This window comes from Pseudophryne corroboree, chromosome 3 (assembly GCF_028390025.1).
Source record: "Pseudophryne corroboree isolate aPseCor3 chromosome 3, aPseCor3.hap2, whole genome shotgun sequence".
In the NCBI taxonomy this organism is placed as follows: Eukaryota; Metazoa; Chordata; class Amphibia; order Anura; family Myobatrachidae; genus Pseudophryne; species Pseudophryne corroboree.
This window is the reverse complement of record NC_086446.1, coordinates 422,728,874-422,752,582: the sequence shown is the minus strand read 5'-3', so window position 1 is coordinate 422,752,582 and position 23,709 is coordinate 422,728,874. Positions and strand designations below refer to the sequence as shown.

At 45.2% G+C, this 23,709-nt stretch overlaps 1 protein-coding gene across 3 annotated transcripts in view; it reads right to left on the bottom strand.

Annotated features, from left to right (window-relative positions):
• ARHGAP40 (Rho GTPase activating protein 40) overlaps positions 1-23,709 on the bottom strand; it is a 157,986-nt gene that overhangs the window by 119,285 nt on the left and 14,992 nt on the right. Inside the window, exon 2 of one of the 3 annotated variants that reach the window (XM_063960261.1) lies at positions 15,351-15,381. The exons of the other annotated variants lie outside the window; for them this stretch is intronic. Coding sequence (XP_063816331.1) covers positions 15,351-15,364 — 14 coding nt within the window. The 5' untranslated portion in view covers positions 15,365-15,381. The remainder of the gene's footprint in view (positions 1-15,350; positions 15,382-23,709) is intronic. 3 annotated transcript variants of the gene reach the window in all.

The window sequence follows — 23,709 nt, the reverse complement described above, 5'->3', positions numbered from 1 at the left end:
GTGTTGGGGGGAGTCTTCAATCTCATGTGGGGTGGTTTCAGTTTCACTATTAGAAGTGGCTGACATACGTGATTGTGCCTCACGTCTCCTACGCCAGCTGTGTCTAGCTCGTGCATTATAAGATGTTTTAACTCCTTGTTCTCCCCCCATCAGCCACCTATAGACCCGGTTGCTCCCCATCGTTTGCTAATATCTTTATGTTTAAGGAGGAAATTGAAATCTTCTTCAAAAACCCGGAAATGGCTCAACATATTCTTTTATACACCCGTTTCATAGATGATCTGTTTATTATGTGGACCGGTCCTCCGCCCCTTTTTGACGCATTGATGGCGACAGCGAACTCACGAGAATCCCCCATCAAATTTACTTATGTGACTAATGCATCCACTATCAACTATTTGGATGTCCAGGTGACCATCAAGGATGGGCAGATCCAGACAGGCCTCTATACTAAACCCACGGACCAGAACACCCTGCTCCGGGCTAACAGCCACCATCCCAAAGGCTTAGTTAATGGACTCCCTAGGTCACAGATGATAAGGATAGCTCGGATCACCAATGATCGATCGAAATTGGAGGAAGAGCTTGATAGACTTATCATCAAATTCTTACAAAGAGGTTACGATCACAGAAAATTGCTGACTCAGAAAATGGAGGTCATGGCCGTTCCTAGATGCAATCTGCTTTCCCCTAGCGTTAAAAAAACAAGAGGGGAGATGATCCCATTTGTCACTCAATACAACACAACAAGTGCAGTTATTCCACGTGCCTCTAGAGCCTTGTGGCCTATTGTATCCTCTGACAGTACTCTTCCAACTTTTAAAAACAAGCGTCTTATGGCATGTTTCACCAGAGGACGTAACATTAAGGACATTGTGGTCCACACTGATGTGACAGGTTTTAGCGAGGAAGTTGAACATCCACTGAGTTTCCTGTCTAAGGCCCCTGGGTGCTACAAGTGCCCGAAGTGTACTACTTGTTCATATATGCTGACTGGACCTTCATTTAAACACCCACATGAAGATCGTAATGTTTCTATTAGACATGTACTTACGTGCACTTCTTCTTACATTATTTATATCATAGTTTGCCCTTGCAACTTGGTATATGTGGGTAAGTCCATTAGAACTATGAGGGAACGTATGGCTCTCCATCGGTCTGCAATCAAGAAAGCCACTTTGGGGAAAGTAGCTGACCAACCTGTCGCCAGGCATTTTGTGGAAGTAGGACATTCTATTAATGACCTTAGGCACATGGCTATTGACCATGTAGAAAAATCTGTGAGAGGAGGTGACCGTGAGAACAGACTCCTTCGGTTAGAGGCTAGATGGATCCACAAACTAGGAACCATCAGCCCAGGGGGCCTTAATGAGATGATGCCATGGAACCTATTTATCCATAAATAACTGTGATTAATTGTGGCTACATTTGGTATATTTTCAGGCTGTTTAGCCTCTAGTACCTTGCACTCTGTCCCTCGAGATTTATTCTTATATTCATATTTGTATTTATATTTATACAGTCTTCGGCTCTCATATTTGGTTTCATGCATTGCAACATGTATCTTTCTCTTTTTTTTCAGGTCATTCTGTTACAGTTACTCTGTCTTAATGTGTCTCTTTTTTAGCACTGTCTGTTAATTTTGTCACGCTTCTTTCTTTCATGACACATTACTGGCAGTTTACCTTAATGGCATATAAATTTAATCAGCGTGCTATATGTTTTTTCCATATAGCAATAGTTATGGTTTTTCTTTTAAGGTAATACTGTATGTGATTAGGGCTTAATTGAATGTTTTTTCTATAGCTCATTTATCACAGTAACCATATCGACTAAGTGGACTTATTAGGTCCGATATATACTGCCAGAACTGTGTTTCAGGTGTGGGGTACTGTATATTTATTTTATGTCTCCACAGCGCACTACAATTCCCACTAAACTGTGCGGCAACAACGGACACCAGGTTGCCATGGCGCCGGGCGGCCGCTTGTGGATGACGTCACCCGATAGCGCCGGACGGCTTTGCCGTTTGGCGCTCACTACGTGCACACTAGGGGCTTCTATCACACTATAAAGGTATGCTTTTGTTTTTATTTATTGTTGTACACCTTGACAAAGGGGCATGTGAGCCCCGAAACATCGGACCATTTGATTTGTTGTTTAAATATAAGTTATTGACTTTAAGACGCCGAGTGCCGCTCCTTCTTCCTTGTCGTTGTATATATATTATATATATATATATATTTTTTTTTTTTAAATATCTACATGTAAAGTATTTGTCTTCCCATTTTAATATATCCTGCTTTTGTAAATATAAAATATCTATGTTATAGTTTTACTTGGCTATCTGATCCACTTTTTAACCTATTTTCTATGACTTCAATACGTTCTTGCTATAAACTTGACCCAATCAGTCACTGATACCTCTATTCACCTGTTTTATGTTCCATTTGAACAGTAACTTACCATTGCCATTTAGAGGCTAGCCGACGCCCTTAAATTTAGGGAGTGTCTATTCAGTAGACTAATTTTGATAAATCATACTGTTGCTAGAAGACACCTCACAAGTGGCGCTGTACACCCTCATATATGTGAGTGTGTATATATATACACACACACACACACAAAAATGTAAATGCATTTCTTTTAGCAGAATGAACATAATAATAAGTTATGATGGCTAATGTTCAAACATGTCTATCTGAGTCTGTTATAATCACATTTCCCATTCCAAAGCCAGCATGGAGAGAGGAACTAAAAATACAAAATGAAAAAAAAAAAAAAAATCCAGTGTATCAGAATTTGAATGTTTCCTTAACAAAGAAAACTGGATTCTTTGTTGCGTTGTAGCATCATTACCAGACACATATTATAATTCTTTTTAAATGCTTTGGTTAAATGACAATAACATTTTCATTTGTTGGGGTATCAGAGTGCATTATATATTTGTTTTATTATTTATTATAATTACTCCAAATATTTGGATGACCTTAGAAATAATAATAATAATTACAAAATATTTGATGGTCTTCTGACAGGCCTCTGGAGATTGTCGAATCCCTCTACTCATTCCGTCACTTTCCACTCTACAGAGCACCATTCATTTCTAAACTGGATTATATACTGTTGGCTGATAAATGTATTTCTGATGTCTGTGATGCTATGGTGGGTAATGCCTCATTGCTGACCCTGCACCTAACTTGGGGGGAATGTAATAGGGTGTGAGAATCAGAAAGTGAGAGATTTTGTGAGTTCTGTTTTTTTTTGTTTGTTTTTTTTTGTTTTTTTTGGGGGGGGGGGGGGGGGGGTTTAAGTGGCAATCATTTACATGCGAAAACCAGGTTGATTTTCCCATGTAAATTATTGCCACAGGAAAACTCTCACAAAATCTCTCACTTTCTGATTCTCACACCCTATTACATTACCCCATTGGGCTCAACTCTATTGTCCTGCTCTACTAGTACAGTGCATCCGGAATGTATTCACAGTGCTTCACTTTTCCCACAGATTGTTATGTTACAGCCTTATTCCAAAATGGAATAAATATTTTTTTCCCCTCAGAATTCTACACACAATATCCCATAATGACAACATGAAAAAAGTTTTTTTTAAGATTTTTGCAAAATCATAAGTACATGTACATAAGTATTCACAGCCTTTGCTCAATACTTTGTTGATGTGCCTTTGGCAGCAATTACAGCTTAAAGTCTTTTTGAATATGATTCCACAAGCTTGCCACACCTATCTTTGGGCAGTTTTGCCCATTCCTCTTTGCAGCACCTCTCAAGCACCATCAGGTTGGATGGAAAGCATCGGTGCACAGCCATTTTCAGATCTCTCCATAGATGTTCATTCGGATTCAAATCTGGTCTCTGGCTGGACCCTCAAGGACATTCCTAGAGTTGTCCTGAAGCCACTCCTTTGATATCTTGGCTGTGTGCTTAGGGTTGTTGTCTTGCTGAACCGTCGCCCCAGTCTGAGGTCAAGAGCGCTCTGGATCAGGGTTTCATCCAGTATGTCTCTGTACATTGCTGCATTCATCTTTCCCTCTATCCTGACTAGTCTCCCAGTTCCTGCCACTGCAAAACATACCCACAGCATGATGCTGCCACCACCATGCTTCACTGTAGGGATGCTATTGGCCTGATGATGAGCGGTGCCTGGTTTCCTCCAAACATGATGCCTGGCATTCACGCCAGAGTTCAATCTTTGTCTCATCAGTCCAGTCATGGTCTGAGAGTCCTTCAGGTGCATTTTGGCAAACTCCAGGCGGGCTGCCATGTGCTTTTTACTAAGAAGTGGTTTTTGTCTGTAGCTCTGACAAAGTGACCATCGGGTATTTGGTCACCTCCCTGACTGGAGCCCTTCTCCCCCGATCGCTCAGTTTAGACAACCTGCCAGCTCTAGGAAGAGTCCTGGTGATTCTGAACTTCTTCCATTTATGGATTATGGAGGCCACTGTGCTCATTGGGACCTTCAAAGCAGAGATATTTTTCTGTACCCTTCCCAAGATATGTGCCTCGAGGCAATCCTATCTCGGAGGTCTACGGACAATTCCTTTGACTTCATGGTTTGTGCTCAGACATGAACTGTCAAGTGTGGGACCTTATGTAGACAGGTGTGTGCCTTTCCAAATCATGTCCAATCAACTGAATTTGACAACAGGTGGACTCCAATTAAGCTGTAGGAACATCTCAAGGATGATCAGTGGAATCGGTGTACCTGAGCTCGATTTTGAGCTCCATGGCAAATGCTGTGAATACTTATGTACATGTGATTTCTTAGTTTATTTTTAATAAATTTGCAAAAATCTAAAAAAAAAAACTTATAGCGTCGTCATTATAGGGTATTGTGTGTAGAATTTTGAGGGGAAAAATGAATTTATTCCATTTTGGAATAAGGCTGTAACATAACAAAATATGGAAAAAGTTAAGCGCTATGCATACTTTCCGGTCTGCACTGTACATATCATGTTTGTTGTTTTCCTTACCATTTGTATCAATCTAAAACTTTTCAACAGATTCTTAAACTTAAATGGGCATAATTTTGTAATGACAACTTGGTGCACTGTGATGATCCTATGCAATTTTTTTTGTGAAATGTTGAAAATCGTTATGCATGGCCACATTATTGCGTACATTTCCTAATGCAAAATAAAAATCTTAATGAGACCTATTTGTCCTTGCACCTCTGATCAGGGTGATGCTCTCTTGGACAGCTTTACTCAATCTAGGCAACGAATGGAGGGCATCCTACTCTGTCAAGTCAAGCAACAAATACCACTTTCAGACAGAAAAATATCAAATTCCCGTGTTTTTTCCGGTTTTGTGAAGCCGGGAAAAACACGGGTTACAGTTTCTAACCCCATTTCACACAGCACATTTAACCCAGATTATTCCCTGGTCGACCCTTTTCAGACAGAACCCATGTCAGCCCTGCAATAGACTTGTTTGCAATAGACTGTTTTTATGGCACACAGAGATGAGGTCATGAAAAGTGGGTGGTGACTGCTCACAGCATTGCATCAACCATGGCCGACGAGGTACTGCTGAGTAGCCCTGAGTTCTTGCTGTTTTTTGCTGTTTCACACAGCAAATGAGAGCCTGATGCACGTGCTTGCACTGTGCTACCTGGCACAGTCTTATGCCAAGAGGAGAAGGGAACAATTTCTGGCGGAGAGGGCTAATACTTGACGCCGGTATTTGCGCAGGAGGAGGGCCCTAATTGTGGGCAGCATTTCATCTACCCTGAGATTTACCAGCACGACTAATCGATCATTGTTGACCAGAGACCACAGGTATGGACAAGCTTTCTGGGCGACCGTGGAAGCTTATCAGAGATGTGTATTGTTAAACTTCATTGGCTGGCCAGGTCGTGCTCACGACTCCTGGGTACTTGGCAACTCTGAATTGTTCCAGATTGCAGAGGAGAACCAACATGGCTGGTTGTTCCCTAGAGAGGTAATATATCTCTTTTAATGGGTTATATTTTTCAGAGCAGAATAATAATACAATAGATTGCAATTATGGTATAGGGCCGGCCTCTTACGCTGTGTAGCAGGGGTGTTAATCTATAGCAGCTTGTGGAACTAAACCTCCCAGCATGCCCCTGGCACAAATTTTCTATTTGGGGGTGCTGCAACTGTGGCAGGGCATGCTGGCATGTGTAGTTCCACAACAGCTGGAGGCACGCAAGTTTGACACCGTTCAGTTTCACCATGGAATATGGGAAAGGTTTGCAGCGAGGATCCTCACAGCTGTGACCCCGAAGGTGGGTAAGGATGGATGGAGGGTAGGGCTAGGCTGTGGAAAGAGGGTTAGGCGCTAGGGTGGGGGAGGGTTTAGGATACTTATCTCACCCATGTCAGGATTAGATTGTTGGAATTCATAATTATTCCCTGTACTTTCCTGAACATTATGTATGCCACCTATACTATATATATATTTTTTTTTCCCATTACAGAAATCAAAGTTTGTTGATGGGGTGGAGATCCCGGTGCACCTTATTGGAGATGCGGCATACCCTTTGAGGTGTTGGCTCCTCAGGGGCTTCACACAACATCTTCCACTCTCTCCGGAACAAGTGAATCTCACCCACACTCTCTAAGCAGTTCTCAACAAAAGCTCTTATTACTCATCCAAAAGTGAAAACCACCCGGGTAGGCAAACTCAGGATAAGGATCAGTCTGGTCTCTGCTCAGCACCCTTAGGACAGCTCCGGAAATTTTGAGTCCGCTAACACAGACAGCCAACGCGTTTCAACCCTTTTTACTAGGGTCTTTCTCAAGGCAATGTGTTAGCATGTAGTTTCTACAGTCCTTTAAACTATGATTTGACCAATCCCAGGATTCCGCCGTCAGCTTCATTTTCCCGCCTTTTTCGGACTGCCACCTCCTAATAGGAAATACATCATATTCCTTCATCCACGCTGGCTCACCCAGCGGTTCATGTCTCGCCGTGTTCCCCACAGGAAACACGTCATCTAGAGCGGCCGCTGGTCACAGCCGGAAGTTGCCCGCAAACGCAGTCATCACGTACTTCCGCTCCGTGGATATTCTGGCGGAAGTGTTCAACAAACCCCATAGACGGCCGGGTGGAAGTGTTCGAATAGTGAATGTAAACAAACATCCTTACTAATAATGTCCACATTGAGTCCTTTAATAAAAAACACCTATTATAGAGATAAAAACATTAAAAAAACGGAGTATTAACTGATATAACACCAAAAAATAGCAGCATAAATGGATAAACAAAAGTGCATGAAGCTAACTAATAGCAGCATAGATAGATAAAAGTGCACAGTGTTGGCTACAAGAACCATTTCAGTTCAAAATCACTGTTTAAACCGTGTGGTTGTAGTGTGTTACATTCATAAATTAGCTGCATCTCACTCTTAGCCAAACGTGAAGCAATGTCCCGCTGGTGGAGATTAAATTTTAAAAGTTTAATACCCGCAAACCTAATGATGTGTTTAGGGGAACAATTATGAAACTTCTTAAAATGAGACGATAGGGCATGGGTTTCAAGTCCCTTTTTTATGTTACGACAATGTTCCCCAACCCTCACTTTAAGCGCTCGAGAAAATGTCTTTATTAAGGATTTTATCATGTGCAATACAAGCAATATTGTTTACTGTATTGAGTGCACATGTCACTTATTTTATATTGGCCGTACTTCTCGAGCGCTTAAAGTGAGGGTTGGGGAACATTATCGTAACATAAAAAAGGGACTTGAAACCCATGCCCTATCGTCTCATTTTAAGAAGTTTCATAATTGTTCCCCTAAACACATCATTAGGTTTGCGGGTATTAAACTTTTAAAATGTAATCTCCGCCAGCGGGACATTGCTTCACGTTTGGCTAAGAGTGAGATGCAGCTAATTTATGAATGTAACACACTACAACCACACGGTTTAAACAGTGATTTTGAACTGAAATGGTTCTTGTAGCCAGCACTGTGACTTTTATCTATCTATGCTGCTATTAGTTAGCTTCATGCACTTTTGTTTATCCATTTATGCTGCTATTTTTGGTGTTATATCAGTTAATACTCCATTTTTTAATGTTTCTATCTCTATAATAGGTGTTTTTTATTAAAGGACTCAATGTGGACATTATTAGTAAAAATGTTTGTTTACATTCACTATTCGAACACTTCCACCCGGCCGTCTATGGGGTTTGCTGAACACTTCCGCCAAAACATCCACGGAGCGGAAGTACGTGATGACGGCGTTTGCGGGCAACTTCCGGCTGTGACCAGCGGCCGCTCTAGATGACGTGTTTCCTGTGGGGAACACGGCGAGAGATGAACCGCTGGGTGAGCCAGCGTGGATGAAGGAATATGATGTATTTCCTATTAGGAGGTGGGAGTCCGAAAAAGGCGGGAAAATGAAGCTGACGGCGGAATCCTGGGATTGGTCAAATCATAGTTTAAAGGACTGTAGGAACTACATGCTAACACATTGCCTTGAGAAAGACCCTAGTAAAAAGGGTTGAAACGCGTTGGCTGTCTGTGTTAGCGGACTCAAAATTTCCGGAGCTGTCCTAAGGGTGCTGAGCAGAGACCAGACTGATCCTTATCCTGAGTTTGCCTACCCGGGTGGTTTTCTCTTTTGGATGAGTAATAAGAGCTTTTGTTGAGAACTGCTTACCATCAGTTCTCCACTGCATCTGGTAATTGTTCGGTCCCTCAGGGGCATCACTGTGGAATATTGGAGTGTTTTATCTGTGTGTACTGTAATAAACCTGTTTTACTGCACATGAAATTTTATGTTTTTACCCCCACATGTGGAGTGGATAATATTCAGAACTCAATGTGGATTGGAAGATTTATGAAGCATTTGTAAGGAATGTATACCTCTTCCAAACCTGATATCACAGCCCGGAGAGACTCCATTTTGAACTTGAACTCCTTTAGAAAGGGGTTCAGTGATTTTAGGTTCAGAATGGGCCTGACCGAACCATCCGGTTTCGGTACCACGAAAAGGTTCGAATAGTAACCTGTGGTTTGCAAATGAGGAGGAACTGGCACAATGACCTGTGCCTCCACCAACTTCTGTACAGCCTCTTGTAGGACAGTTCTGTCTGCCAGTAGAACTGGCAAGCCTGATTTGAAAAAAATCGGTGAGGGAGATTTTGAAATTCCAGCCTGTAACCCTGGGACACAATATCTATCACCCAGGAATACAGGCCGGACGATACCCAGATGTGACTGAACTGTCTGAGTATCGCTCCCACTGGCCCTGCTTCCACTCTGCGCTGTCCACTGTCATGCATAAGACTTTGGCGTACCTGAAACAGGCTTTTGTTCCTGGGAACCTGTGTCAGCAGGTTTCCTGGATTTAACTCGACCTCCCCTAAAGAAGGTATTGGACGGTTTGGTCTTTCTAGGCTTGTTAGGCCGAAAGGACTGTGATGCTGATGAAGAGAAGGATTTCTTCGGAGCAGGTGCAGCTGAGGGAAGAAACGGAGACTTACCCGCCGTAGCCGTGGATATCCACGCATCCAAAGCTTCCCCAAAGAGAGCTTGACCTGTGTAGGGTAGGGACTCCACGCTGTTCCTGGATTCCGTGTCGGCCAACCACTGGCGCAGCCACAGTCCCCGACGAGCCGAAACAGACATGGAAGAGATTCCCGCAGCCATGGAACCCAGGTCTTTCATGGATTCTACCATAAAACCTGCTGAATTGTGAATGTTACGCAAAAGCTATTCAACATCACCCTTACCCATCGTATCCAAATCCTCAAGTAAGGTGCCTGACCACTTAACTATAGCTTTTGCAATCCGTGCACTAGCAACTGTGGGACGTAATATGGCCCCCGAAGCGGTGTACATTAATTTAAGTGTATTATCAATTTTGCGAGCAGCCGGCTCCTTTAAGGCGGTAGATCCCGGAACAGGCAAAACCACCTTTTTTGAGAGTCTGGACACAGATGCGTCAACAATTGGCGGGTTTTCCCATTTTTTTCTATCCTCAGGGAAAGGGAATGCCACCTGGACCCTTTTAGGGATCTGGAATTCTTTCTCAGGGTTTTCCCATGCTTTCTCAAATATAGCATTTAATTCCTTTGATGCAGGGAAGGTTAGCGAGGCTTTCTTATTTTCAATGAAAAAAGCCTCCTCAACCTGCTCAGGTGTGGTATCATTAATATTCAACACATCCCTGATAGCCTCTATCATCAATTGCACTCCCTTTGCAAGAGAGGCAGACCCCCGCAACACATCCCCATTACCGTCTGTGGTGTCAGAATTGGTATCCGTGTCATCTTGCGTGACATGAACAAGCACACGTTTGTGGGGTTACATAGCGGAGCGTCCTGAGGTACCAGAATCGGGCCATACTGCCATAGAGTTCTGTAATACCTGGGTTGCAGATTCATTACTTGCAACCCTGTCTGAAATCTGAGAAATCCAAGATTTGATAGAGGAAAACCACTCAGGTTCCCTAGATGGAATCTGTGCTAAACCAATGCCATCCTGATTACATGGCATGGGATCATCCTGGGAGGACACATCCTCCGCAGCATATGACCAGTGTCCCTGGACATAGCTAAAGGAGACCACCAAACACTTCACACACAGTGGAAGGCAGACAGAGTTTCTCCCCCCCCCCCCCCCCAAGAATCGCAAGAGACACAGAGATTGGAGCCAACCCACACACAGCGCTTCTAACCAAAGGGAAACCCCTTTTCAGCGCTGACTGTGCACCTTAATAGGATACACAATCATATTGCAGCCTCCCCCTTCCTTCTACAACCCCCTGGTACCGTTTACAGATAGCTGGAGTTGCTGTGGAGGGACCTGTTTCTCCTGATCAGCGCTGTGCAGGCAGGAAAATGGTGCTGAACGCTGCTGGGTCCGCTCTGAGGAGAAGCTCCACCCCCAAAATGGCGCTGTCTTCACGTTCTTCATAGGATTATACTGGCCTGAGGATTGAGTGCTGGCTGAGATCCGGGGACCCCGACAGGCTTTTGGACCAGTGTAGGGTGTAGCGCTGGCTCAGGGCGCCCCTCAGAGCGCCGCACCATGTACCGCTGAGCCTTCCGGTACCCTGCTGCCGCCATCTTCACACCGACCCCCCACTTGCTAGGGGGGTCGGTGCCTCACTCGCCACCGATTCTTCAGCTCTGTAAGGGGGTGGCGGCATGCTGCTGGGGCGAGCGATCCCCTGCGGCGGGCAAAGATCTGACCCCTCAGGAGCTCAGTGTCATGTCAGCGGAGTAAGTGGCTCAGACCCCGCAGGGTAGACACTACTCCCCCCCCTTAGTCCCACGCTGCAGGGAGGCTGTTGCCAGCAGCCTCCCTGCAAAATAAAAAAAACTCTAAAATAAAATTTTACTAAAAAAAGCTCTGGAGAGCTCCCCTAGCTGTGACTGGCTCCTCCGGGCACATTTTCTAAACTGGGTCTGGTAGGAGGGGCATAGAGGGAGGAGCCAGCCCACACTCTCAAACTCTTAAAGTGCCAATGGCTCCTGGTGGACCTGTCTATACCCCATGGTACTAATGTGGACCCCAGCATCCTCTAGGACATAAGAGAAACTAACTTTCCTGTGGTATTTCCTTTGTTCTTTCAGTCTGCATTAAGCTTGAGTGGCATGACTACTGCTGACATGTTTCCATCATCTAGTGGTTGAAATGTATTGTGAGATACAGTAGCAGAGGATTTTTGGTAAATTCAGCTGCTCTGATTGGGTGAGCCAAATCAGGAGGTCATGATAAAGGACAACATCATGACTTAATCTTGCTGGTAGGCATAAAAATTAATTGATGAAATAATTGAAATAATTTACAATTATTGCCATTTCCAAATTTCCTGAATTTTTTTTGATCACGATCAAATATCACGTAAACTGTTAAGCGTGAAAAAAAGAAAACACTAACAGGTAGTTGTACAGCTAAAAATGTCTATCTCCTACTATCTTTTCCCTCCTCACAAAAAAAAATCCAGGTGTACCAGGGGTATATTTACAAAAATGCAGGTTTCTGGAAGTGGAGATGTTGCCATAGCAACCAATCAATCAGATTCTACTTATTTATCTAGCACCTTCTAGAAGAGAATAGCTAGAGTCTGATTGGTTGCTATTGGCAACATCTCCTCTTCTATAAACCCGCACTTTGGAAAAGATATGCCACAGAGGTGAAAAGTCTGCAGATCTCAATTATATTAGGTGATCTATGTGATACTAAAATACATCCACATAATAATAATCACACATCACAATACAACACATAATCCCCTGCTGTGTGAGGCAAATTCCCCTAACAGACAAAGATTTTATATCATATAGAATAATCCTGGTTTAACAGACTTTTCCACTGCACATGAACTATTGGGAAGATGCTTTTATTTGGAGGGGGGGAAAGTGTGTAGGTTTCATTACATAGATGACGTGTTTTTTTTTTTATACAGAAAGGAGACCGAAAAGTTGAAATTCAGTTTGCTCTTCTCTAAATGGCAAGCAAGTCAATAGTCACATGATTTATTATGTAAGTGAAACAATGGATAATTGTTTAGATAGGACTACATACATTAAAAAAAAGTTGTTGTTTTTTTTTTACCAAGAACTACAATTAAAAACACAAATTCCAGTGACATGTTGTTGTTGGATACTATCAATCATTGGTTGAATAGTATATCATTTGATCAGTTTTGTGTGGCATGTAAAGTAAATTCTTAGATATTACTATAAATACATACCCTATTACATAATTTGTTACTTGTAATTGCAATCATGTAGTGTACTTCTTAGAATAAACTAAGGCAGGTATCCTATTAGCAGCGTTAAATTTACCGTGGCTAATAACCACACCCAGTGCTATCCCATTAGCCCTGTAAACCAGCAAATATCAGGTTTTTTTATTTCTCCTGCCCAAATTCTCCAATAAAATGACCCATTTTCGCAATCACGGGTGCAAAAACACATGGGTCTGGGTACTTATCCTAGATCCTGTGTGCTTCCATGCAAAAACAGGTCACGTCACAGCAGCTACTTTCAAAAGTTGCGGTACCTTCACTGGATTTAGGGTTAATGAGAACATTGGAATGTGTGGTGTCAGAACAATGGGTCTGGGACTCAGGGTCGACAACAAAAAGGTCGACACACCTTAGGTAGATGCCAATTGGTCGACACACCTTAGGTCGACATGGACAAAAGGTCGACATGGACAAAAGGTCGACATGAGTTTTTTATGTTTTTTTGGTGTCGTTTTCTTCGTAGAGTGACCGGGAACTCCAATTAGTGCACCGCTTCGCTCGCCATGCTTCGGGCATGGTGCCTTCGCTCCGCTTCGCTCGGCACAGATTACCGTTCCAATCGTAGTCCACGTGGATCGTTAAGTATGAAAAGGTTCAGCAAAAAAACCCAAAAAAACTCATGTCGACCTTTTTCCATGTCGACCTTGTTCCTGTCAACCTTTTGTCCATGTCGACCTAAGGTGTGTCGACCAATTGGCGTCGACCTTTTTTGTTGTCGACCTGGAGTCCGGATACCAGAACAATACCCCCAGCCCCCAACCCTTCTTCTTGACATAGTTAAATGTCAAAGCCAAATGGGGAATAAAGGTGTCCTATTAAAGAACTTTCTATGACATCAGAGGACTTTTTTGGTTTGCTTTACTATAAATTAATTTTTATTGTACAGCAAAAGGTGAAATGTACAATACAACTTTTCAAAATAAAACAAATTGGAACAAAACAACAAATGCATACATTATTCATTTGTAGTATGTCATAGTATTGCTCTAGATTTTATCTACTGTTTATTTTAGGTTCTGTTGTCCAGCTAAAGAAATGCACAACAGATAAAGAAAACAGGGAAAGGAAAAAAAATAGAAAAGGAAAAGTGGAAAGGGAGGAATCTAAAAAAAGTGCATATAGTAATATAGAATAAATTGTATCTAGGATGAATCCAGATCATAATTTTTCGAGAGGGATAACTATCACTACTACATCTTTTACACATTCATACATTATAGATAATTCAGGAAGCTGGGGGAGGGGGGGGGGGCAAGGAAGGGGTAGGAGGGAGGGAGGGGCCAGAGGAGGTGGAGGGACTGACAGGGGTACCTTCCTCCCAGTTTGTCTGGAACAGGGCCAATCCAATGGAGCATACAGAAGTCAGAATCATTCTTATGAGGCGAGTTGACACAATAGGAACAATTTCGTATTCTCAAATATCTTCCATATGGATACCTGCATTTGGTTTGGTAATTTTACAATATATGTGCCCCATTTCTTGTTAAACGTTATCACCCCTTTCTCTAGGTCAGAGGTGGCCATCCTCCGTTCATGGTGGAGCACCCAGGTCACATAGGTTATTATGATCCAATGCTTCAACATGATTTGTTTGGCCACTGTAACCATCACCATCGAGAGAGGTATATGTGGGGCCAAGGATGTACCCGTATCCCAAGCAGAAAAGACGGCAAAGAGAAGGGCCTCTAGCAGGGCCAGACTGGGATCGTGAAACAGCCCTGGCACATCAGCCTGTGCACGCACACGACAAGGGGTGTGTGGTAAGGGCTGAAGGGGGCATGATCATGACTGAGCACTGCTGAATGGGGGACATCCATGGCTCATGGGGGCGTGCCACGAGTCACAGGGGCCTGGCCTCACAGCACACCCCCATCCATCTGTATGCCAAGCTGCCATTTGAGTGCTGGGATGCTGCCCTACTCAGCCAGGCACGCTGTGTGGCTGGATCAGCCCTTCTGGCATCATGCAGTGTCAAATGTCCAGTCTGGCTCTGTAAGTCGTTGAGATTTCATACATGTAACCGATTTGATTTGGTAATGACAACAAGAAAACAATGGGGGACACAGGGTAAGGAAAACATAGGTCAAGGTGGTATGCGAAAAGCAAAAACGGGGTGTGCGTGTTTGTTTGTGGGGGAGTGTGGTCAGTAAAAGGTGGGAACAATCTGCCAGTGCAGAAACAAAGGAAATCCCCGGGGGGTGAAGAGAGGAGTATCGTCACTAAAATTGATGAGCTAGGCAAGAAGGAACTGTGATATTGTCACTAGGGATTCCAGGCCTTCTTTATAGAGTGCACTGTATCATTAAGTAGGCTGGACATATATTCCATTTGTGCAACAATCTATAGTTTATTAACAACCACCGCTAGGATAGGTGGAAGGGGTTTCTTGCCATTCTTGGCTTCTGAGTCTTGGCAGAATTACACATATTCCAAATTAGTTTATTTGCAGATTTAGGAATATTAGGGATGAGTATGTGTAGCGAAAGTGTGAGGGGATCAGAAGAAAACTGAATGGAGGTAACATTTGCAATGTGAGAAAAACATTCCTTCAAGAAAGAAGGTGAGATCGGACACTCTCCCGCCAGATAAGAATGTACCCATTTGGCCACATCGTCACCAGTAAATATCCTGTTGGGGAAAGATGACTGTTTTTAATATGTATTCCAAAAAACATTCGAATGTTCATTCCACTGTATAAGGGTCACTAGAATGCTTTCTATAGGAATATTGGATATTACACGCTAGAATGCTGTTTCTAGAGTGTTTTTGGTAATACAGGTTGAGTATCCCTTATCCAAAATGCTTGGGACCAGGGGTATTTTGGATATCGGATTTTTCCGTATTTTGGAATAATTGCACACCATAATGAGATATCATGGTGATGGGACCTAAATCTAAGCACAGAATGCATTTATGTTACATATACACCTTATACACACAGCCTGAAGGCAATTTTAGCCAATATTTTTTATAACTTTGTGCATTAAACAAAGTGTGTGTACATTCACACAATTCATTTATGTTTCATATACACCTTATACACACAGCCTAAAGGTCATTTAATACAATATTTTTAATAACTTTGTGTATTAAACGAAGTTTGTGTACATTGAGCCATCAAAAAACAAAGGTTTCACTATCTGACTCTCACTCAAAAAAGTCCGTATTTCGGAATATTTGGATATGGGATACTCAACCTGTACTTCTAGGGCAATAGAATGCTTGCCAAATTATAAATTGGTTACTAGAATAGACTCTGCATCAATTACACACATCAGATGGGACTGCGTTGTACTTTGTTACAGCTCTTGGAAATAAATATTTTTCATATTTCATTGATTGTGCAAAACCACGTTAACACAAAACACATTAAGAGGTATTTGGTCACAACTATGGTGGCCAATCCCGGGATCGGCGGGATCCCGGGATTTAGGGCCAAAAAATGGCCGGGATTGGAAGCTCCAATCCCGGGGATTGAGGGATCAGCGTTGAGCATCCACAGGACGCTCAAATGCTGGCCGGCTTCCTGCTTCCGGGTCCTCAGCGCAGCATGAGAGGTCACGCTGCGCTGTTAGCTGCTGGTGGGAGCCGCCTGCAGCGTTCACAGGATGTTCCCCTCCCGCTCGTCCCCTGTATATGGTGAGTTATATGTGCGGGGCGGGGCGGGGCGAGGGGGCGGCCACCTAGGTAAAAGCCAATCTCGGGTATCCCGGGATTGGCCATTTTTCAATCCCGATACCCGGGATTGAAAAAATGGCCCAGGAATGGCTTCCCTAGTCACAACTATTGATGACACTGAGCACTGTGGATCACAAACATCACCCTAATTTTTATCGCTCTAAGATCACATCTCTGTAGATAGCTCTTTATACGTGTGTTTAGCATATTGGAAGCGCTACTGTGGTCGCAATACTGTATGGACAAATTAGGCTAAACTTATTTGATTTAAAAAAAAAAACAACAACTAAACTTTAAGTCTGGTCTATTTCATGATTCTACAAGATTCAAGGACTTACAAATCAACTTTTTGAGAGAAAACATTTTAACTAGTACTAGTGAGACAATATTAGGGGGAAGGAACAGCTGGGAATGTGGTGTTATCCAGAAAAATCCATGTGACAGACAATTGCAAGAATAGGGACTTTGTTTGGCTAGACATACAGTACACCACACAATGTACTTTGTTACTTCCCAAAAGTAGACGGGGAAAAATAAGAATTTACTCACCGGTAATTCTATTTCTCGTAGTCCGTAGTGGATGCTGGGAACTCCATAAAGACCATGGGGAATAGCGGCTCCGCAGGAGACTGGGCACAACTAAGAAAGATTTAGGACTACCTGGCTCCTCCCTCTATGCCCCTCCTCCAGACCTCAGTTAGGAAACTGTGCCCGGAAGAGCTGACACAATAAGGAAAGGATTTGGAATCCCGGGTAAGACTCATACCAGCCACACCAATCACACCGTACAACTTGTGATACTATACCCAGTGAACAGTATGAACAACAACTGAGCCTCACGAACAGATGGCTCAAAACAATAACCCTTTAGTTAGGCAATAACTATATACAAGTATTGCAGACAATCCGCACTTGGGATGGGCGCCCAGCATCCACTACGGACTACGAGAAATAGAATTACCGGTGAGTAAATTCTTATTTTCTCTGACGTCCTAGTGGATGCTGGGAACTCCGTAAGGACCATGGGGATTATACCAAAGCTCCCAAACGGGCGGGAGAGTGCGGATGACTCTGCAGCACCGAATGAGCAAACTCAAGGTCCTCCTCAGCCAGGGTATCAAACTTGTAGAATTTACCAAATGTGTTTGAACTTGACCAAGTAGCAGCTCGGCAAAGTTGTAAAGCCGAGACCCCTCGGGCAGCCGCCCAAGAAGAGCCCACTTTCCTTGTGGAATGGGCTTTTACAGATTTAGGATGCGGCAGTCCAGCCGTAGAATGTGCAAGTTGAATTGTACTACAGATCCAGCGAGCAATAGACTGCTTTGAAGCAGGAGCACCCAGCTTGTTGGGCGCATACAGGATAAATAGCGAGTCAGTTTTCCTGACTCCAGCCGTCCTGGACACATAGATTTTCAGGGCCCTGACTACGTCCAGCAACTTGGAATCCTCCAAGTCCTTAGTAGCCGCAGGCACCACAATAGGTTGGTTCAAATGAAAAGCTGATACCACCTTAGGAAGAAATTGGTGACGAGTCCTCAATTCCGCCCTATCCATATGGAAAATCAGATAAGGGCTTTTACATGACAAAGCCGCCAATTCTGACACACGCCTGGCCGAAGCCAAGGCCAATAGCATGACCACTTTCCACGTGAGATATTTTAGTTCCACGGTTTTAAGTGGCTCAAACCAATGTGACTTAAGGAAATCCAACACCACGTTGAGATCCCAAGGTGCCACTGGAGGCACAAAAGGGGGCTGAATATGCAGCACTCCTTTAACAAACGTCTGAACTTCAGGCAGTGAAGCCAGTTCTTTTTGGAAAAAAATCGACAGAGCCGAAATCTGGACCTTAATGGAACCTAATTTGAGGCCCATAGTCACCCCTGACTGTAGGAAGTGCAGAAATCGACCCAGCTGAAATTCCTCCCTTGGGGCCCTCCTGGCCTCACACCACGCAACATATTTTCTCCATATGCGGTGATAATGGTTTGCGGTCACCTCCTTCCTAGCTTTAATCAGCGTAGGGATGACTTCCTCCGGAATGCCCTTTTCCTTCAGGATCCGGCGTTCAACCGCCATGCCGTCAAACGCAGTCGCGGTAAGTCTTGGAACAGGCAGGGTCCCTGCTGCAGCAGGTCCTGTCTGAGCGGCAGAGGCCATGGGTCCTCTGAGATCATTTCTTGAAGTTCTGGGTACCAAGCTCTTCTTGGCCAATCCGGAACCACGAGTATAGTTCTTACTCCTCTCCTTCTTATTATTCTCAGTACCTTGGGTATGAGAGGCAGAGGAGGAAACACATAAACCGACTGGTACACCCACGGTGTCACTAGAGCGTCCACAGCTATCGCCTGAGGGTCCCTTGACCTGGCGCAATATCTTTTTAGCTTTTTGTTGAGGCGGGACGCCATCATGTCCACCTGTGGCCTTTCCCAATGGTGTACAATCATTTGGAAGACTTCTGGATGAAGTCCCCACTCTCCCGGGTGGAGGTCGTGCCTGCTGAGGAAGTCTGCTTCCCAGTTGTCCACTCCCGGAATGAACACTGCTGACAGTGCTAACACATGATTTTCCGCCCATCGGAGAATCCTTGTGGCTTCTGCCATCGCCATTCTGCTTCTTGTGCCGCCCTGACGGTTTACGTGGGCGACCGCCGTGATGTTGTCTGACTGGATCAGCACCGGCTGGTGTTGAAGCAGGGTCTTGCCTGACTTAGGGCATTGTAAATGGCCCTTAGTTCCAGAATATTTATGTGTAGGGAAGTCTCCTGACTTGTCCATAGTCCTTGGAGGTTTCTTCCCTGTGTGACTGCCCCCCAACCTCGCAGGCTGGCATCCGTGGTCACCAGAACCCAGTCCTGTATGCCGAATCTGCGGCCCTCTAGAAGATGAGCACTCTGCAGCCACCACAACAGCGACACCCTGGTCCTTGGAGACAGGGTTATCAGCCGATGCATCAAAAGATGCGATCCGGACCACTTGTCCAACAGATCCCACTGAAAGATCCTTGCATGGAACCTTCCGAATGGAATTGCTTCGTAAGAAGCCACCATCTTTCCCAGGACTCGTGTGCAGTGGTGCACCGACACCTGTTTTGGTTTCAGGAGGTCTCTTACTAGAGATGACAACTCCTTGGCCTTCTCCTCCGGGAGAAACACTTTTTTCTGTTCTGTGTCCAGAACCATCCCCAGGAACAGTAGACGCGTTGTAGGAACCAGCTGCGACTTTGGAATATTCAGGATCCAGCCGTGCTGTTGTAGCACTTCCCGAGCTAGTGCTACGCCGATCAACAACTGTTCCCTGGACCTCGCCTTTATAAGGAGATCGTCCAAGTACGGGATAATTAAAACTCCCTTTTTCCGAAGGAGTATCATCATTTCGGCCATTACCTTGGTAAATACCCTCGGTGCCGTGGACAGACCAAACGGCAACGTCTGGAATTGGTAATGACAATCCTGTACCACAAATCTGAGGTACTCCTGGTGAGGAGGGTAAATGGGGACATGCAGGTAAGCATCCTTGATGTCCAGTGATAGCATGTAATCCCCCTCGTCCAGGCTTGCAATCACCGCTCTGAGCGATTCCATCTTGAACTTGAACATTTTTATATAAGTGTTCAAGGATTTTAAATTTAAAATGGGTCTCACCGAACCGTCCGGTTTCGGTACCACAAACATTGTTTTTTATTTTCAGTGAGATCTGCTGGCAACAGACTCACTGCTTCGAGGGACCTAGGGGAGAGAAGCGAACCTACCTGCTTGCAGCTAGCTTGGGCTTCTAGGCTACTGGACACCATTAGCTCCAGAGGGATCGAACACAGGCCCAGCCTCGGTCGTCCGGTCCCGGAGCCGCGTCGTCGTCCCCCTAGCAGAGCCAGAAGCAAGAAGACGTTCCTGGAAATCGGCGGCAGAAGACTTCGGTCTTCATTAAGGTAGCGCACAGCACTGCAGCTGTGCGCCATTGCTCCCCAGGCACACCACATACTCCGGTCACTGATGGGTGCAGGGCGCTGGGGGGGGGGCGCCCTGGGCTGCAATATAAGTATCTTACTTGGCAAATTAACACATAATATAGCCTTTAAGACTATATATGTGTAAAATCGCGTGGGCTTCCCCCGATAAGAAACTAGTAATTTCTAAAAAGTTACTAATGGCGTACCCTTTCCCGCCAGAGGATAGGTCACGTTGGGAGACATCCCCTAGGGTAGATAAAGCGCTCACACGCCTGTCAAAGAAGGTGGCACTACCGTCTCCGGACACGGCCGCCCTAAAGGAGCCTGCTGATAGGAAGCAGGAGGCTATCCTGAAGTCTGTTTATACACACTCAGGTATTATACTGAGACCAGCTATTGCTTCAGCATGGATGTGCAGTGCTGCAGCTGCGTGGTCAGAAAATATTGATACCTTAGACAGGGACACTATATTGCTAACCATAGAGCATATTAAAGACGCAGTCTTATACATGAGAGATGCACAGAGGAATATTTGCCGGCTGGCATCTAAAATAAGTGCAATGTCCATTTCTGCCAGGAGGGGTTTATGGACTCAGCAGTGGACAGGGGATGCAGATTCTAAAAGGCACATGGAAGTTTTGCCTTACAAGGGTGAGGAGTTGTTTGGGGATGGTCTCTCGGACCTCGTTTCCACAGCGACAGCTGGGCAGTCAGCATTTTTACCCCATGTTCCCTCACAGCTAAAGAAAGCACCGTATTATCAGGTACAGTCCTTTCGGCCCCAGAAAGGCAAGCGCGTCCTTTCTGCCCAGAGGCAGAGGTAGAGGAAAAAAGCTGCAGCATACAGCCAGTTCCCAGGAACAAAAGCCCTCCCCCGCTTCCTCTAAGTCCACCGCATGACGCTGGGGCTCCACAGGCGGAGCCAGGTACGGTGGGCGCCCATCTCAAGAACTTCATCGACCAGTGGGCTCGCTCACGGGTGGATCCCTGGATTCTACAAAGTAGTATCTCAGGGGTACAAGCTGGAATTCAAGACGTCTCCCCCTCGCCGTTTCCTCAAATCTGCCTTGCCAACAGCTCCCCCGGACAGGGAGGCAGTGCTGGAGGCAATTCACAAGCTGTATTCGCAGCAGGTGATAGTCAGGGTACCCCTCCTTTAACAAGGAAGGGGTTACTATTCCACAATGTTTGTGGTACCGAAACCGGACGGTTCGGTGAGACCCATTTTAAATTTGAAATCCTTGAACACCTATATAAAAAGGTTCAAGTTCAAGATGGAATCGCTCAGGGCGGTTATTTCAAGCCTGGAGGAAGGGGATTACATGGTATCACTGGACATCAAGGATGCTTACCTGCATGTCCCCATTTACCCACCTCACCAGGAGTACCTCAGATTTGTGGTACAGGACTGTCATTACCAATTCCAGACGTTGCCGTTTGGTCTGTCCACGGCACCGAGGGTATTTACCAAGGTAATGGCCGAAATGATGATACTCCTTCGAAAAAAGGGGAGTTTTAATTATCCCATACTTGGACGATCTCCTTATAAAGGCGAGGTCCATGGAGCAGTTGTTGGTCGGGGTAGCACTATCTCGGGAGGTGCTACAACAGCACGGTTGGATTCTGAATATTCCAAAGTCACAGCTGGTTCCTACGACACGTCTACTGTTTCTGGGGATGGTTCTGGACACAGACCAGAAAAGGGTGTTTCTCCCGGAGGAGAAAGCCAAGGAGTTGTCGTCTCTAGTCAGAGATCTCCTGAAACCAAAACAGGTCTCGGTGCATCACTGCACGCGAGTCCTGGGAAAAATGGTAGCTTCCTACGAAGCAATTCCATTCGGCAGGTTCCATGCAAGAATCTTTCAGTGGGATCTGTTGGACAAGTGGTCCGGATCCCATCTTCAGATGCATCAGCTGGTAACCCTGTCTCCAAGGACCAGGGTGTCTCTGCTGTGGTGGCTGCAGAGTGCTCATCTTCTAGAGGGCCGCAGATTCGGCATACAGGACTGGGTCCTGGTGACCACGGATGCCAGCCTTCGAGGCTGGGGGGCAGTCACACAGGGAAGAAACTTCCAAGGGCTATGGTCAAGCCAGGAGATTTCCCTACACATAAATATTCTGGAACTAAGGGCCATCTACAATGCCCTAAGTCAGGCAAGACCCCTGCTTCAAAACCAGCCGGTACTGATCCAGTCAGACAACATCACGGCGGTCGCCCATGTAAACCGACAGGGCGGCACGAGAAGCAGGACGGCGATGGCAGAAGCCACAAGGATTCTCCGATGGGCAGAAAATCCCGTGTTAGCACTGTCAGCAGTGTTCATTCCGGGAGTGGACAACTGGGAAGCAGACTTCCTCAGCAGGCACGACCTCCACCCGGGAGAGTGGGGACTTCATCCAGAAGTCTTTCAGCTGATCGCTGGGAACGGCCACAGGTGGACATGATGGTGTCCCGCCTCAACAAAAAGCTAGAAAGATATTGCGCCAGGTCGAGAGACCCTCAGGCAATAGCTGTGGACGCTCTAGTGACACCGTGGGTGTACCAGTCGGTTTATGTGTTCCCTCCTCTTCCTCTCATACCCAAGGTACTGAGGATAATAAGACGAAGAGGAGTAAGAACTATACTCATTGTTCCGGATTGGCCGAGAAGAGCTTGGTACCCAGAACTTCAAGAAATGATCTCAGAGGACCCATGGCCTCTGCCGCTCAGACAGGACCTGCTGCAGCAGGGGCCCTGTCTGTTCCAAGACTTACCGCGGCTGCGTTTGACGGCATGGCGGTTGAACGCCGGATCCTACTTCTTTCCTACGCTGATTAAAGCTAGGAAAGAAGTGACCGCAAACCATTATCACCGCATATGGCGAAAATATGTTGCGTGGTGTGAGGCCAGGAAGGCCCCAACGGAGGAATTTCAGCTGGGCCGTTTTCTGCACTTCCTACAGTCAGGGGTGACTATGGGCCTAAAATTGGGTTCCATTAAGGTCCAGATTTCGGCTCTATCGATTTTCTTCCAGAAAGAACTGGCTTCACTACCTGAAGTTCAGACATTTGTTAAGGGAGTGCTGCATATTCATCCCCCTTTTGTGCCCCCAGTGGCACCTTGGGATCTCAACGTGGTGTTGAATTTCCTAAAGTCACATTGGTTTGAACCACTTAAAACCGTGGATTTAAAATATCTCACGTGGAAAGTGGTCATGCTGTTGGCCTTGGCTTCGGCCAGGCATGTGTCAGAATTGGCGGCTTTATCATGTAAAAGCCCTTATCTGATTTTCCATATGGATAGGGCGGAATTGAGGACTCGTCCCCAATTTCTCCCAAAGGTGGTTTCAG